Source organism: Mastigoproctus giganteus, chromosome 13 (assembly GCF_048544385.1).
Source record: "Mastigoproctus giganteus isolate SK-2022 chromosome 13, ASM4854438v1, whole genome shotgun sequence".
In the NCBI taxonomy this organism is placed as follows: Eukaryota; Metazoa; Arthropoda; class Arachnida; order Uropygi; family Thelyphonidae; genus Mastigoproctus; species Mastigoproctus giganteus.
The window spans coordinates 113,563,058-113,582,168 of NC_143587.1; the positions used below are offsets into that span (position 1 = coordinate 113,563,058).

General features: G+C 36.1%; 1 protein-coding gene across 2 annotated transcripts in view; it reads right to left on the reverse strand.

The window, feature by feature from the left end:
• The window catches only part of LOC150076374 (CCR4-NOT transcription complex subunit 3-like), a 370,933-nt gene that overhangs the window by 136,953 nt on the left and 214,869 nt on the right, over window positions 1–19,111 (reverse strand). For both annotated transcript variants that reach the window (XM_090387831.1, XM_090387830.1), the window contains exons 8-9: window positions 16,380–16,480; window positions 13,150–13,256 (exon numbers count right to left, since the gene is read on the reverse strand). In XM_090387831.1, the coding sequence (XP_090243957.1) occupies window positions 13,150–13,256; window positions 16,380–16,480 (208 nt within the window). The remainder of the gene's footprint in view (window positions 1–13,149; window positions 13,257–16,379; window positions 16,481–19,111) is intronic.

Genomic DNA, 19,111 nt, shown 5'->3' on the forward strand with positions numbered 1-19,111 from the left:
AAATTACAGTGTCTGGAGACTAAGCACCTGCGAGATGATCTGATTAAGGTGTATAAAGCCTTGTATGGTTTGGGCATGCTCAATTCTGATGGGATTCTTCCTCTGGCTCAGAATAATCGGCTGAGAGGGCATAAATTCAAATTGAGGAAAGACAGTTGTAGGATAGATGTGTGGAAGTTTGCATTTAGCCAGCAGGTGGTTGATTGCTGAAACAAACTTCCATCTGTTGTTGTAGAAGTTGATAGCTTAAATAGATTCAAGGCAGAACTTGACACACATTTGGAGCGAGTGGATGGGTGAAATAAGGTTTTTTTCCCCCCCTTATAATTTATAAGATTATTGGTAGTAGGATGTTTGCAGAATATGTTCCACACTCAGTTTGTTCCTTTTGGCTCTTTTATAATCCTTGTTCCACCAATAATTTATGGATCTGTGGAAGCTTGACTGTGACTGTGGGATGGCAATAGATGCTGCTGCTGCTAGGACCTGTTTCGTAATATGGTTAGTGATTATATTAATTGGACGAGATTCAATGATCTGATTATCAAAGGATACACGATAAGTGTACAATCTGCCTTGGAAAATTTCCATTTTATGCAGTTTTCTGAAGTTACAGTGTGAAGTTTGAATTTTACAGATTAGTGAATAGTGGGCACTGTTGAGTGGATAAATGACACAAGGCTGACTGCGCGGTAAATAGACTGAAACAATATTGTTATTGTTTCGCATAGTAACAGCTTCACTAGAGGTTTCCAAAGGAATGCGCCTGCAAGGGACTTTTGAATCTATGAGAATGGCTACCCCACCGTGATCATTATTTGTAACCGGTCTATTTTGTTGGAAAAGAGTATAATTTTTTATCGAGAGAAATACCTGAGGAGTTAAATATGTCTCCTGTAAACAGATGCCAACTGGATTATAAATCACCCCAGGGGCTCACATCTGGTGAGTATGGGCTTGGCAAACCCAGGGTCCTGAGCTGGATATCATCATTCTTCTCTTTCTTGGCGATTCCTTTCTACTTCTGACTCTCTCTCTCTCTCTCTCTCTCTCTCTCTCTCTCTCTCTCTCTCTCTCTCTCTCTCTCTCAGGGTAAATTGGAGAATTTTTTTTTTTTTGGCTGGTGCAGCATAAGCCTCAGGCTTCCTTGCACCATATGGCTAATAATAATAATAATAATAATAATAATAACAATAATAAAGCTTAATTATTTCGTGGATTTCATCAATATTGTTACGAAAGCCTCTGCAATTCCATTGGACTACTTTGTTCATTGTTTAGATTTAGATGAGGGAGCTGAGTCAGTCTGTTTTTTAAACATGTGTTTGATGCGGTCAATTTTAATTTTATCTCTTTTTGGGAAAATAGGACCCTTGTCTATTTCATCCTCTGGATGAATCTCCAGAATGGTTTCAGTTTCATCTTGACCGGGAATTTCATTTGTATCCATAAGGAAGGAGTCAACTGGCTGTTTGCTAATGCATCTGTAGTTGTATTTGTTTTCGTGCTTCCGGGAACAGGACTTTTTTTTTTTTTTTTTTTTTTCGATTTTATATTTCTGGATTTTTTTCTTGTATTTTCACTGTTCACAATTTTGTTCAAGGTTTAGACCTAAATGGTTGTCAAATGAACTAATGAGACTCATGGCAAAGAAGAAAAATGCATGGGATGCATATAAATTACCAGGTGACACAGAAGCCTATGGCAGATATAAGCTAGTCTGTAGTCAAGTCAAAAAGGCAATTAGGCAAGCAAAGGCAGATTACAAGAAGTCTTTGGCAAAGGATGCTAAGAAAAACAGCAAGGACTTCTTTACTTATGTAAACCCTAAAAGCAAGGGGGATGAATCAGATTGGTTGACTTAATATCAATGGTTCAAGTGTTGATGACCCTGCTCAGATAGCTAACAAACTGAATGAGTATTTTGCATCCATTTACACATCAGGAGTTATTCAAGGAGAAGAGGGCTAGATGTTCATCAAATTCTAATAGGGAGTTTTTTTTTTTTTTTTTTTTCTTCGTTAGTTGTTGGCACATCAGCTTCTGTGGCCATAATGCACCTCCCAAAGTTTTTGCATTTTACTCTGATCCAAGCCTCAGGCAGGAATCAACCCACAACCTTTGGGTTGCCAGGCAGGCACTTTACCCAACTGGCTAGCCCAGTCACCAGGGAGTTAAATGATTTTGTAATAACTGAGAGCAAAATGGAGGGGAAATTGTTAAAGTTAAACATAAGAAAGGAACCTGGGGTGGATGGGATCTATCCAGTTATATTAAAGGAGACAGCAAAGGAACTAAGTAAACCCTTAGCCAAATTATGAGGACATCCTTAGACTCAGGGGAAGTTCCCACAGACTGGAGATCTGCAAATGTTTCCCCCAATTCACAAAGGGGGATCAAAGGGTGACACAAGTAATTACAATCCAGTTAGTTTAACTTCTGTTCCGGGTAAATAATGGAGTCACTGGTTAAAGATGCATAGCAGGATCATCCAGACAAGACTGCAGCAATAATTCAGACACAGCGTGGGTTTGTTAAAGGTAAGTCTTGTCTGACAAATCTGATTGGATACTATGATGTGGTTACAAAGGAACTTGGATGCAAAAAATAATTTTGATATCATATACTTGAATTTCAGGAAAGCTTTTGACACTGTAGCGCATGGAAGACTACTGTACAAATTGGTGCAGAATGGTATTAAGGGTAAGTTGCTACAATGGATAAAAGGGTAAGTTGCTACAATGGATAAAAGGGTAGTTGAGTGGGAGAAGACAGAGAGTGGTAATCAATGGATGCTGCTCTTCATGGACTAATATTATTAGAGGAGTCCCACAGGGTTTGGTGTTGGACCCACTGTTGTTTTGTATATTTATCAATGATATTGAAGAAAGTATATCAGCCTTAGTGTCGAAGTCGGCAGATGATACAAAGGTTGGCAGGGTTGTTAATGACAGTAATGGCAGTGTGCTACTGCAACAGGATGTAGAAAACTTGGGAAGATGGGCTGAAAAGTGGCAACTGAAGTTTACATTGACATATGCAAAGTACTGCATATGGGTAGAAGCAACCCCAGAAGAATGTACCAACTGTGTGGTACTATGCTTAGGGTGGTAAAAAATGAAAAAGACCTGGGAGTAATTGTGCAGTCAGATATGAATAAGGCAATAGTCAGGTCATGCCTTGAGTACTGCGTACAGGTCTGGAAGCTTCATTTTAGGAAGGATTTACATTAGCTTGAGCATGTATAGAGAAGAGCAAGAAGATTGGTGAGGGGAATGAAGAGGTCCTCTTACCAAGAGAGGCTTAAGTTCTGCAAATTGGAGCGGCTGGAGACTAGGCACCTGTGAGGTGATCTGATTGAGGTGTGTAAGGCTTTGAATGGGTTGAGCATTGAGCACGCTGAATTCTGATGGGATTCTTCTGCTTGCTCAGATTACGAACGTGAGGGGGCATAAATTCAAATTCAGGAACGACAGTTGTAGAATAGATGTGCGGAAATTTGCCTTTAGCCAGCAGGTGGTTAATTGCTGGAACAAACTTCCATATGTCATGGAAGTTGATAGCTTAAATAAATTCAAGGAGGAACTGACAAACTTTTAAAGGGAATGATTATGTATTTTTTTTTTTTTTTTTTTTTTTGGCTGATGCTACATAAGCTCATATGCTTGCTTTCTTGCATCACATGCCTCAATTACTTATTAAGTTTGGAATATATGGGCAAATGCAACAATTCAAATACCCTGCTTTCACCGGTGAAGGTTGGGTGAGGAGAATGTTAGTATGATGCTGGGAGTTGGAATGAACTCGCCGTCTATTTTCATCATAACTCTTTTGGCTTGTGTGACTTTCTGATCCTGTATTTCATAACAATTTCTTGATCTGAGACATTCATTAGGTCCCATTCTGAAATTATGCCTTTATTAAGTGTGGCATGTGAGGATACCTTAACCGGAAATGCATCGAATGTGATGAGTCTCAGTAGAGACTCAAGGGTATTTAGAGCTGGTGGTCTCGACAAGCAGGTTGCCAAATTTCAGTTGTTGCACTATTTTCGGGGAACCAACTACACTCTCAAGACATTTTTGTATGAGAAATGGCAATAGATTGCCTAAGGGCTGGTTTGTTATTGAATGTAGAAACACATAACTTGGGTGTTCTATTCAAGGAGTATCTGTCCTCAGCCTCTTAGGACTGGATGAGTCACTATCGGGTTGATCAAATCCATAAGATTTGGATTTGCAGTCTTAATCAGTGGGAAATGGTGATTTTTTTTTTTTTTTTTTTTTTCCCCGCTCCTTTTGGCCCTGGGATGTTTGCTTCACCACCCAGGTTTCCGGCCCTGCCATGGGGAGGTAGGAGCAATGTCACAAGGTGACCAAGCAGCTGAGTTATTTAGTTAGTAGTGTTAGAAACAGAAAGCTAGCTTTCCTTTCTGGGCTGTTGCCTACTTCTTTAGTGAGAAAGTGCTACACTAATTTACAAATAAAGAAAACGGTAGCTGGAACAAAATATAATCTATTCAAAGGCTCTTTGGAGATAATGCTTTTTGGAACACACAGAAATCGCTTGGCCACGGATCACTTGGGACCTGGGGCCAGTGCGTTTGACGTGACATAGGCACTTGGAAAGCAAAAACGAGGGTTGAAGTTTGTTATAGGCCTAATGATGCTGATGAGTACAATGAACAATTATACAGAGAAATAGAGTGGGCCAGTGGATCAGAGTGTCATATAATAATGGGGGATTTTAACTTCCCAGATATTAACTGGAACTTGTGAATTGGTCGCTCACACTAGCAAAGCTTTAGTGGATTTATTGGATGATTGTTTTGTACAGTAGCATGTTAGAGAGGAAACCAGAGGGAGTAACACTCTTGATCTGATTATCAGCAGTGATTATTCATGTATTAAGAATTTACAGATAAAGGGTCTACTAGGTGGCAGTGATCACACTGTACTGATGTGGGATTTAATTAAAGATATAACTACCATCAGAGGTAAAGGGAAGGGTTTTTGCTTTCGTAAAGGTGACTACAGTGGTCCCAGAGAATTTTTAAGTTCTATACAGTGGGATCAGCTGATGATGTTAACAACAGCAAATTCTAAATGGGAAGCATTCAAGGAAGTAATCTTGGAAGCTACAAGTCTTTTTGTTCCAACTAAGAAATACTGATCTAGGTTTGGGCCTAAATGAATGTCAGATGAACTGATGACACTCATGGCAGAGAAGAAAAATGCATGGGATGCACATAAATTATGAGGCGACACAGAAGCCAATGGTATATATAAGCTAGTCGGTAATCAAGTCACAAAAGAGGTTAGGCAAGCAAAGGCAGATTATGAGAAATCTTTGGCAATGGATGCAAAGAAAAATAGCAAAGACTTCTTTACTTATATAACTCTAGAAGGAAATCAGATGAATCAGATTGGTCCACTTCATATCAATGGTTTGACTGTAGATGATCATTCTCTGATAGCTGCAAAACTAGAAGAGAATTTTGCATCTACATTCACACATAAGGAGTTATTCAAGGAGAAGAGTGCTATGTGTTTATCAAAATCCAACAGAGTTAAATGATTTTGTAATAATTGAGAGCAAAGTGGAGGAGAAATTGTTGCATAAGAAAGGCACCTGGGGTGGATGGGATCTATCTAGTTATATTAAAGGAGGCGACAAAGGAAGTAAGCAAACTTTAGCAATAATTATGCAAGAATCCTTGGACCCAGGAGAAGTCCGCACAGACTGGAGATGTGCAAATGTATCTCCAATTCACAAAGGGTGGTGACATGAGTAATTACAGCCCTGTTAGTTTGAATTCTGTTCCATGGAAAATAATAGAGTCACTGGTTAAAGAAGCATTGCAGGATCATCTAGACAAGACTGCATAATAATTCAGACACAGCATGTTTTATTAAGGGGAAGTATTGTCTGACCAATTTGATTGGATACTATGACGTGGTCAGAAAAGAACTGAAAGCAAAAAATAACTTTGATATCATATACTTGGATTTCAGGAAAGCTTTTGACACTGTTGCGCATGGAAGACTACTGCACAAATTGGAGCAGTATGGCATTAAGGGCAAGTTGCTACAATGAGTAAAAGGATGGTTGAGTGGGAAGAGACAGAGTAATAATCAATGGATACTGCTCTTTGTGGACTAATGTTATTAGTGGTGTCTCCCAGGGTTTGGTGTTGAGCCCATTGTTGTTTTGTATATATATATCATTGATACTGATGAAGGTATATCAAGCTTAATGTCAAAGTTTGCAGATGATACAAAGATTGGGAGGGTTGTTAATAACAATAATGACAGTATGCTGATGCAACAGGATCTGGAAAAGTTGGGCAGATGGGCTGAGAAGTGGAAACTAAAGCTTAGCATTGATGAATGCAAAGTATTGTGTATGGGTATAGTGTGTTTAAGGTCTAATGGCACCAGGGGTTCCCCCCCCCATCTCCATGTAGTTTTTTCACCACTTCAAGCCTCCGATAAGCAAAGTGGTGGTATTTCACCGGTTGATGAAAGTCATCTACATTGTTGTTTGATACAGTATACTGTACAGGCCAGAGATTTAAAAGTGTATGGATATTGTGGTATGTAGTGTCGTGTACCATTGTTCTTCTGGCCATTTAGCTGCTGGGACCTTGGTGGGTCCCAACATTGCCCACACTAAGCCCCGTGGAGGCAGACCAGGTACACCAGTAATTTGTTTTACTCTGGCAGGCCCTGCCACCTAATTTCCCGAGATTTCAGTGACTAGGGCCTTAAAAGGGGGGGAAAAAAAAAAAAAAAAAAGGAGATAATGCTAGAATTGGATTCTGATGAACGTGGTTTAATTTTGGACGTGTGGGACATGCACTAGTATACAGATAGAGTAAGGGAGAGACAGACTGAAGGCTGGGGGGGGGGGGGAGTCAGAAGTATGGAGACGAAAGAGAAGATGACTCCAATGATTTCCAGTGGGGCATGCCCATGTCCCACCAGGAGAAAGTGTATGTGTGTGGGGGGGAGACAACAGATCGTCCCCTTCCCAGATCGCCAACTGGCGAGGTGGCAGCTTAGCTGCGTTCAAAGTCCTGGTTTTCACAAGGTGTCCAGCCAGGGCTGCCAACTGACAAGGTGGCAGCATAGCTGTGGTCTGGTTGGAGAGTCCATTTCAGTCAGATTGGAGAGTCAGTTTCGGTGTTTGTCTTGTTTTATCGTGATAAGAGGAAGATGGGACATCAGTTTTGGCTTCAATCAGCACAGTTAGTTACATGCAGTTTTGGTCCTAATGGGAGAGTGTCTAGTTTAGTGTTTGTTACATCAGATCTTTGTAGAGGAAGTGAAGAGTTTGTTCACAAACTTTCATCTGTCGCTGTGAAAGTTGATAGCTTAAATAAATTCAAGGGAGAACTAGACAAAATTTGGAACAAATGGATGGGTTAAATGGGAAGGGGTTTTTTTTTTTTTTTTTTGGCTGATGCTGTATAAGCTTGCTTTCTTGCATCATATGCCTCTACTAATGTTAATGCTAAATTGTCACATATAAAAGAAGTACATGCTTTGAGCTCATAATAAATGGAGTAACAGATACTGAGGTAGACTATAAATGACTATCTTTACGTATTAATTTTAGTAATATTTACTAATGAAAATACAGTGCACATCGATATGAAGCAATACAAGCAGCCAAACACTGTGGTAGAGAGTTGAGAAGGTGGCAAATGTCATCTTGGTGAATAGTGAACCATGCTTCTTGCACTTGTGCTGTGGGTTGAGCAATGGCGTCAGAGGATTAAGAGAATGAGATCAGTGAATGTCCCATCATATCCTAAATGTGTTCAAAGGGCAAAAGCTCAGTGAATGTACGAGGAAGCATTTTCCTGCTGGAAAAGCGTTTAGGATGGAGCATAGAAAGGCAGAAGCACTGGTCCTAAAATGGTTTCAACATAATGTCTTGCTGTTAAGATGTTATCAAAAAAAAAAAAAAAAAAAAAATAGAGGTGAACAGATATTGTAAATGATGGTTCGCTATACACTGATCCAGGTGTTGGCTTAGAATACTGCTCCCTGATGCATGCTGGATTGTCCAAGTATATTTCCATATGTAGAAGGCACCATCACTGGATTCCAAACTGCATTATAATTAATAGAATGATACCATTCTCGATCCAAAGCAGCTCTTTCTGCTACTACAGATGTGAAAACAATGAAATGGTATCAGAGGCAGACAAAGGATTGAATGGTGAGAATGCAACTCCTACTTCTCTCAGTCATCTATTAACTGAGCTTCTTTGACACAGGCATAAATAGGGATGGCATTATGATGTTAAAATTTGGTGGGTCATGACAGATCTGTTTTCGGTCGGCAGTCAGTGGGTCCACTTGTGCTCTCATCTGATGTTCTCATGGTGCTACTAGAGCCCTGTCAATGTATCTGAATACTGTCCTGTACCTACTTGCTAACAATATCCAGCTGTTCAAGCATCATGAGCCATATACAAATGACAATTTGCTACCCAGCTTTTGACAATCCATTGATCAAAACCCTTTCAAAGTCTGCCAACACAGGAAACATCAGCTGTACATTGCATTGACTTGTACGTTAAATGCACTGCACACTCTTGGAGGGTCATTAGCTTACATTTTGTTTGCCTGCTAACATTTACACATGATTTTATAGCACCTTCAGATTCCTAAATCACAGCGGTAACAGACGCATCATGGGACAGTCTAGTGCACTGATCAACTTGGTGTAATAATTACACTACCCGACAAAATTTTTTTCGTCCATACCTCAACTAAATAACCAACTTTCATTCCAGAGGAACGAAAGTTGGTTATTCTGAACAAAATTAATGTCCTGATTATGAAAATATCAATCTGTTAATTCTGTCACGTCTACATCAAAAGATGTATGCATTTTTTAAATTCCTTGTTTTTATACAATATCAGCATACATGGTTGTAATTATTACACACAATATATGTTACTTAAACACATTTCCCACTTAATGACTTCCTTTCATGCTCCAGATTGCTTTCCCGTTTAAGGGACCAGCAGTAATCTCCCATCATGGCAGAGTCCCAGCGACCGTGGTATTGTTTTTCCATTGTAGATACATCCTGGTGGAAGTGCTCTCTTGTTCATCACTGACATCAACTAAGTTTTCAGGAAAGAAATCCAGATGGGAATGAAGGAAATGCATTTTTAATGACATTCGGTACCCCGTATTCTTGTAACATTTCAGCAAGTTTGGCACCAGTTGCTCATAGTTCTCTTCTTTTCTCTTTCCAAGAAATCCGTGTACCACAGCCTTGGATGATCTCCATGCAGCCAGTTCAACATCATTCAGGTTTCTTTGAAAATCTTCATCTTTTAGGAGCTTTCTTATTTGAGGACCTATGAAAATTCCTTCTTTCAGCTCTTGCATGAGATAAACTAGAATCAATGAATACCAATGAAAATACTTAAAGCAATGGAAAATGCAAGGAAAAGGACTAGCAAAAAAGATGTAGACAGATATATAAGAATGGGAAAAAATGACCAGAGGATTTTTATTACTACTATTAAGATTCCAATAAAGAAGATTTTGGAATGTAATCAAATGGAGATTTCAGAATTTATTTTGTTATTTCATGCAGCAAATAATAGAAGCAGAAAATATGGGTTTCAGAAATGAAGAGGAATGAAGGATTTGATAGGCATAATGAGAGTTTGATGGAAGAAAATATAAAGATAAATAAGGATGTTTGATTGTTTTGGTAAGAGCATTTTACTAGATAAACTAAAAAAAAGTTAATAGAGACACTAGAATTTGGGAAATGATTGGAGAGATAGAAGACTGAGGGAGGAACTATTCTGGGATCAAAGGGTTACAGTGAGAATTTGATGCTGTAATAGGAGCAAAACAGAAACAGACAAAGTGAGACAAGGATGTTGATTCTTCCCAACACTGTTTAATATATACAGGGGTAATTACAAGAGAGGCAGTGGAGATGGAAAGAGTGTAAAGACAGCAGGGGTATAAATTTGTACAAAGAGATTATATATGACTATGACACTAATATTTGATACAGAAGAGGGGATACATATTTTGTTGGGAAGACTTAAGAGAAGTTGTCAAGAATATGGGATGGGAATAAATTTCGATAAGGGCAAAGTTACGATGATAGAAAGAAACTGAAACAGACAAGATAGCATTCAAGAAGAGGAAGCAGATATTTACAGGATATTACATTAAGAAGAATTAGTTAACCTTTTTCTGGAACTCGCTCCAAAAAAGGTTAATTAATGAACTGAGGCACAAGTGGAGAGTTTCTGCTAGTTGCTGGCTCTGTGGAGTGAGTTTCTTCACGAACTTTTGACAATTTGTAAATATGATAACTTTGTACAAAATTGCTTTTAAATATTAATTTATTCTTATTTGACTTGGTTTTCCAATCTCGGAGTGAAATTATTGTTGAAAACCAAATAAGTAGGGTTGTGTGAAAACATTCATAACTCATAACTTCTTTCCTTGATGCAATACTATCTTCTGCATCTATTTAAGTATCACTTGCTTCATTTTCATCAACTGGATCTGATTCTGGAGAATATCTAATTTCATAAACCAAAATCAGAATGGCTAGCAAATACAATATCTGATTTTAAAAGCTATTTGCATCCTCTCCTCTATTATAAATTATTTACAATTACTTGGAAACAAAGATAAGAGAATGGCAGCACTTGAAGATTAATATAATTTGCTCATAAACAAACATGCTTAAAACAACCTTGAAAAGCATAAATACAGCAATACCTCGCTTAGCACGGCTTCAAACAGCACGGGTTTCACTATAACACGGTTTTCAATTAAATTTAAGTTGAAAATTTACTGTACATATTAAAACTCATTCAATAGCTTAGACACGTACTCTACATATATGCTGTGTTGTCGCAGCCTAGGTCCGGGTACATATATGCTGCGATGCCAACTGTATTGTCTCATATATGCTGCACATGACAGTAGTTCTCTCAGGCAGTCAATGGCATCCACTTTTCTTTTCCATCCTTACGAGACGATATGATAGCTTTTCAAACTTTTCATTTCACAATTTATTTTTTACACCTCTAAATACGATCAAAAATATATCTGCGTCTTGGTTAGAAATCATTGCCAACAACATGCGTTATGTTTGGCAGCATGTTTTGCCCCATTTGGCAAATGATTTCATTGGTTTTGAATTGCGAGTTCAAACAATTGCCGAAGACATTGTGAAGATCGGAAAAGACTTGGGATTCGAAACTTTGGACACTGCCAATGTACATAACTGCACTGACTCACATGCAAATAACTTAGATGATGCAACTCTCCTTGAAATTGATAAGAAAATTGCATATGAAGAAGAGGGAAAACAATTCTGAAGTGGATAACACCAAAATGGCACCAAACGAATTTTCAACAGAAGAATTGAAGAAAGTTTTTCAGGGCTTGACATTGCCTGCGAGGCAATTATGAATGGAGATCCAAATGTTGGATGTATCATCCAGATACGGCAAATTTTATAAGATGGAATTCAATGCTACAAAGGCTTGTATACCGAGAAAACGAAGAGATGACTTCACCAAACTTCATTTTTGAAATACCCAAATAAACGATAAAGCTTTTTTCTCATCTCTCATGATATTACCTTTTCATTAATAAAATTTTTGCAGTATTTTTTATTTCAAATCCTTTTAATTGGCTATCAAGCGCAAATTGTTTATAGATTTATTATAATTTGTTTATAGACTGTTTCTCTGGTACGCATTCATTTAAAACCCATTATAATTATACCTCAATCAGCACAGTTTCACATAACATGGAACAGTTTCGGTATCAATTATCAGTGCTATGTGAGGTATTGCTGTACACATATTTACTCCTTGGGACTCGCATGTGAAAAACTTATATGTAATATTCCATATTCCAGAAAAGGTTTTAAATATATATTTTATGGAGCATCATGCTTTACTGGGCTGAGATATAAGAACATTTCAGCCCAGTAAATCATATTCTTCTAAAATCGTCCTTCATTAAAGAAGGAGGAGGATATTAGAAGAATAAGCTTTCACGACGAGAGTGTGGAGAGGCTTGAAAGGATGAAATGGTAAGAAATAAGGAAGTAGGGAAGACAGTGGGATATATCAAAATAAGAAAGAAAAAGTGTAAGATATATAATTAAAGGGGAAGTGAATGAATAGTATAATGATCCCTAAAGCATTAGCTACTAAAATTTAGTTAATCAACTCTTCCTGTGTGACCCTTCCAAAATTTTATGATAATGTATATATTGTATATCAGGGGTGGGGTTCAAATTTAACCCAGATTTTGATCACAGCATGCCAATTAATCATTGTACCCATTTCATATTAGGCGGTCTCCACAATTTTCTCTCTTCTTGCACTTGCATATTTTCCCAGCAGCATAGAATTTTTAAGAAACAATTTGTAGCTTTTGAAGAACACACCTACTACCATATTGCTTTCAAACTTCTGTCCTCTCAAAAATTTACTTTTAATGATCTGAAGAACATCTCAACTGTGATTTGTCAGGAGATTAGTTCTCCTGACAAATGAAGTTTGTCAGGAGATCAGTATAAGAGTGGGGATTTAATGTAGTGCCAAGCTCCAAAATATCTGCACAAATTCTTCCATCAAGGATCCAAAGGACCAAATAACCTTCTAAACTTCAAGGTTCGTGTAAATTACTTTTGTTTTGTTTTGGTGCAGTATGGGAAAGATTTATCCCATCTCAAAACTGTACAATGAATGCAGTACATTATTTATATTTCATAATGTATCATTTCCAAACTGTAATGAAGGCCTTTGATCAAAAGCAACTGCTATGAGGCCTTCTTTCAACAACAAGCAACTATTTGTTCATTACAGCTTCATCTTCTCGCAAACTTCTATAGATGTTGTGTTGCAATATAACTACGTATACATGCACAAGTATGGTTAACATGTGGGGAGGAAAGAAATATGAAAACTTCAGGTCAAATTTGACTCCCCCCTCAAAAAAAAAAAAAAAAAAAAAACACATTACATTTGTAATGTTTTTTTTATATATCAAATCTTCAGATGAAACAGTACAATTTTGAATAAATTGAAGTGCTACCTTTACATTAAAACATTAACTTACTTATGGCTCCTTGAATTTTGTAAAGTTGGTTTATTATTATGCAAGGCATTTGATGTACAAAAATTCTGTGCCCTTAGCGCAACAGGTTTTAATACTGTATTCTGATCCTGAAAAGAGAAATAAATTAAATGAGATAATGGTGAAACCAAGATAATTTGTTGAAGTAATTTTACATAACAGATGTTGGGTATAATCTGGGTGTTCGACGTTACTGACTGTCCATTCTTCTCTACCACTGCATATATTGTGTAATTTTTGAGTTACATTTATTTTTATTTAAATAACAGTGTATTAATTTTTAGTCATTCCTACAATTAGATAATTATACTTTTTATGTTTATCTTTCTTTCAAAGCATTGGTTTGCCCTATAATATATTTTTGACAAACCTAACTGATTGTAAATACTCATATGCTTGCATTTCTATACGCTGCATTGCTGATACACATATAGTACAGGTAACCCTCATATAACACAGTAGTTAGGTTCCTATAAAATGTCATGTTGTGCGAAACCAAGTTACACAAGACTAAAAAAAAAAAAGTACAAAAAGGGGAGTTACACTCCAAAAGCTAAAAAAATACACTATTTCGTTAACAAAACTAACAAAAAGATTTAAAAAAATTAACAAATAACATTCTAGATTTCATGTAGCTTCTGCTCTCTTTAAAAATATTAGTAATCTGGGTTTGTTTGCTTTTGCTTGAAAAATCTTTGTGAATTTCATCATATGGAACTAAGCATTTTTGAACTTTCAGCTCCTTTCATTCAAGAATCTGCATTCAAAAAATAAGATTCTAATTGCTCAGCTAACTTTATGCCTTCCTGTATGCTTTTTACTGTAAAATTTGGAAGTTTAGAATTTTCATTTGCGCTATCATCCTCTGAATTGAGGATGACAGCATTGGTTTTACCTCTGATGCCATTTCCACCAAACCCGCTTTGCCATCCTCTTTTTCGACCAGTAATTCTTGAATGTCTTCAGCAATCATATCTTTTTTTTAGGATCAAAGGCAACTAAGGCCATGTTACTATGCATATATTGTCTATAAATTGCGTGTGTCCTGAGGTCGATTTTCTGTTTTGCTGGAGATGAAAACCCGAGTTTCTGAGAGAGAAAAAAACATGCAATCCTTGCCGGACTAACTCAGCCATGTTGTGAAAAATACCCATAAAAATTCCTCCCATCATCGACGGATTCAAACTCAGGTCTTTTCCACCCAGTGTGGGGTGGAGGGCAATTCATCAACTGTGCTACCCATGAGGGCTTAAGTAGCCATATCATCAAAACCTTTCCCACCTACCAACGTAGCAAGTTATACTATTGCACTGATTCATTTTCTGCCAGTTCGCCCATATTTCCTGAATTAACTCGCTATGGCCATACATTTTTCCACATGCATTTAACGTTGACTGTTTTACTTCTTTCAGCGATAAAGCAATGATTCTAATACAGTTTAGCCACAATTTAGAAGCATTTCCATGCCTCCATTACTTCAATAGATTTGGAATTAATTTTTCCCAAAATCTCCATTGTAACAATTTTCTGATGTAATGAGTTGTATAAATAAAGTGCTAATTTTCAGTTACAGGCACTGCTTTTCCTAAATACTCCTCAGAGGCTTATAACAGTGCCACATATGAATGTTTCTAAATGAATTATTTTTTCCTCTCACCATTAGATTAGTCAGGGATATAAAAGGGTACTCTTACCAAGAAAGATTTCAGTTCTGCAGCAGTGCTTGAAGTGTTTAATGATATAATGCGGACATAATGCCTTAATCTAATGGCTGAATGAAAGAAGTTGTATTAACCTAGTACAGCTGTGGTAGTACGAACATAACTTCAATGTTTGGATGACTTAAATGTTATGGATGGCTTGGTGCGTGCTATCCAACAGTAATAAAACTTTGAAATCTATATTTTTCCACAAGTTCAATAGCACAGAACGTAACATGGGGATTTCCCAACAAAATAAAATACAGGGATTTCTCAATAATTAATTTTTTTTTTTTTTAAACGAGCAAGTCAATAGCAGGGATTCAGAAAGAGTGGAAATGTTAAAAAATTACATCCAGCGTAAGAGCAGGGTTTTCCTGTACAAAAGGTAACCCCTGTAAAAGTCAAAAATACCTTGTTATGCGAGGTTTGCCACAATTTATCAATCATGTTAGAGCGAAACCATGCTGTAGAAGTACCGTGTTATATGGAGGTTACCTGTACTCTAAAATCTGGCACCCCCAGAGATTGAGAAGTGCTGCATTTCAGATAGTTTTTTAAATTAAATGAATATTTAAGCACTAACAACTGTTAGTGCTTAAACTGAACTTATTTGCATCTGTAAATGTTTATATTGACTAAAAGATAGCACTAGTGGTTAAAATGTAAATAATAATTCAATTTGTTAATATGAAAAAAATGACAATAGTTACAGCAAATGTTAGAATATCAATATATGCTTCAGAGAAAAAAATACTTTTGCAATAGAAAATATTTTTCTTGATAAATATTATGGAGGCAATCTTTTTCAGTTTACTTCACATTGTTTTTAATAAATTGAGGAAAATTCAATTTCTCACATATAATTACAAAGATGATCAAGTTTCATTTTTGCTGTCATTAAAACTACAGCAGAGAAAAACACAACAGGTAATTGAGGTCACACCCACTAAGCCCTTTTTTCCATAGTGTTAGTAACGAGTGAGAAGTCAAGAAGTGAGTCTATCTTGAGCCATCCTTGTTTTTTTACCTGCTTTAGTCATGACTGGTCGGGGGTAGGGGTGGGGGGGGGCAATAAGAATAATCTTAGCACAGTCTTCTATCCTGTGAAGTTAAGAGCTGGATTCAACATGGAATCTAAATATATTGCCAATTATTAAATGTTTCTATAGTGCATGTGAGCTTACTTAATATAATACTTTTATATAACAAAATTCACTCAATAACATGCAATTCACATGACTTAATTAGGGCTATTCGCATTTCATTTTTATTATTTTTAACATAAAAAAAAAAAAGCTGAACAATGTTAACTCATTAAAGTCCATGTTTAAACTGATAAAGCTTAGATGCAAATTAGCACAGAAATATTCCAATATGCTCATACAAGTACCTGCTGAATTAAGACTAGTACAGGAATGCAAAATGACTAAATTACTTATGGAAAGACCTAGTTTAATGTTTAATTAAACTGAACAAACCAAAAAAAAAAAAAAAAAATCAATAATATACCTCACAAGGCTTGGAATGATTGGTTAATCCTGGACTAGGTGCAGGAGAGCTTGAATTTGTTGAAGTTGGAGAATTTGATCGACCTGTACTTTCATCATCACCTGTGAAGGTTACAGCTTAATATAGTTATGTTTTAATATCAAAAATATCTATTAAAAAAATATTCAGTAAAGTAAATACTAGTTAGTTGCATGATTTTTAGCATTTTTATTTTACAAAGAAAATTACTATTTAAAATTAACTAAAATTTTACACATACAAATAGGTGTCATTTACACAAATAACTATACATATATAAATTTATACAAATAACTATTTGAAACAGAAATAATTGCAGTAGTTTAACCCTTTACAAATGAAAGGGTGCAAGTCTTCCGCTAGCAGTAAGCTCAGTGTTTTTTCAGTGAATTTTGAAAATTGGTAAAAATTAAAACTTTATACATAAATGTTTTTAAATATTAATTTATTTTTTGACTTTTTACCAACATTAGTGTGAAAGCAGTTGTCAAAATATAAATCAGAATTTTTAAAAAAATTCTTATAACTAGTTTATTTGATGTAATTTACATATATTTATGTATTAGTTGAATCAACTTCACTTCCAGACCTGAGTTTTAGAGTTTCAGCTTTTCAGGCCGAAATCTGACAACAATGTCTGACAGGTGCAGCTTTTTCATCCTCTGATTTTAAAAGCTATTTTTATGCTGCCAACTATTTATACTGTGTCTATATTGGAAGGAAGATAAGAGAGAGTTGCACTTACTAGAAGCTTTTTAGAGAACAGGCACTGTTTTAAAAGTACTCGAAACAACCTTGAAAAACGTGTGTGTGTGTGTGTGTGTGTGTGTGTGTGTGTGTGTGTGTGTGTGTGTGTGTGTGTGTGTGTGTGTGTGTGTGTGTGTGTGTGTGTGTGTGTATGCGCGTGCACGCAGTAATGTGCATGCACACATTAATACAAAAGCCCAAAATCTGGTAAATATTAGGATTTACCAATTTGCCCTGATGAAAGTATGAAATTCATATTTTTATCAAAATGATTTGGTAAAGCAAAATATCAACATTTTACTTTATTTTGCTTTACTGCTGCTCTGATACACTAAATCCTATCATTTAACAGTTTGTGTTGATCAAAACCTGCCTGATAACTGAATTTGCAAAGTCTTTTCTATTACAACTTAAGTACTGTATATTGGGTGCTCCCAATATAGTGAATATGTTATCCAGGCAACCTTGCATGGATAGGAGATATACCTCTCCTATGCCCCTATTTATAAATCAGAAAATTATCACTATTTCCTGCTTTGCACTGTTGGCTGATTTTTAAACAAGAGCATAGGGAGGGAAAATTTATTATACTCAGGATATAGTGAATATATACCCAGACAACAACATTGCATGGATAGCTGATATTTCCCCTATGCCTTTGGTTAAAAATCAGAAAAGAGATGATTGAACAGTGCGAAAAAGGGAAGCAATAATTTTCTGCTTTATTCATTTTTGATCCTGAAAAGTTGCTGGGTCACTACATTTCAAATAAAGTGAATAAGGTATTCAAATCCTATCTGCTTATTGTTTATGTTTCTATGATTTCCATGTTTCTGTTTCTACACTAAGATTTGTGAAGAAAACTTTCCTAAAAAAATAATAATAAATAAATACCTTTTACTGATTTTTAATTGTTGGTTTGGTTTTTACAAATCACCTTCAGCATCCTTTTACCAAAACAAACTTGTAAATGTAAGAATTAACCGTATCAGAGTGGTGAAAGCCTGGAAATAAAGTGAAAAGTGTTGATATTTTGGGCTTTTATCATATATACACGTATGTGCACAGGAATGAAAAAGTTCATATATGGACACAGGTTCAAAAACATTTCCTTCCTGAATTATAGCCAGCTTTCTATTTTTCAAAGAGCAAAGGTAAGGACATCTGCCAAATTAATTTTTTTTAAAAAATTAAAGTAATTAATGCAAACACTTTAATGTCTATGTTGCACAGTGTCTGAAATGGCCTCCTTAAGCAGAATACATGCTTCTGCAATTAACCACAGCAATATAACAAAGCATCACATTGTTATACAACAATGCAATGCTTTGCTGTATAACATTAAAATATTATAATAGTAAAGGCAGATTTTTTTTTTCTTCCCATTTTTAATTTCATAATAAAGTGCTAATTTTCAGTTACAGGCACTGCTTTTCCTAAATACTCCTCAGAGGCTTATAACAGTGCCACATATGAATGTTTCTAAATGAATTATTTTTTCCTCTCACCATTAGATTAGTCAGGGATATAAAAGGGTACTCTTACCAAGAAAGATTTCAGTTCTGCAGCAGTGCTTGAAGTGTTTAATGATTTAAATGGATTAAGTAAACTAAATGCTGATAGCATCCTTACTCTTGCCTGGACAACACACATAAGGGGATATAAAATGGAAAAGGATGATTTCAGGATAGATAAGTGGAAATCTGCTTTCAGTCAGAAAGTAATTGATTGCTGGAAGAAAACTTTCACTTGGTGTGGAGGAAGTGGGTAGTTTAATTACAGAAAGATTAGACATATTGTTAGAAGGGATATATAGAAGAGGTGGATAGGTGCAGGTTTTATAAGTTTGCTTCCTTGCCTGATCTGCCACTATAATATTAATGTTGTAACTAGTTTAAAAATAAATCTTATTCATAGTTACAAGAGTGGCCTTTTTTTTTCTTTATTAGGTAAAAACAGAGCTTTCT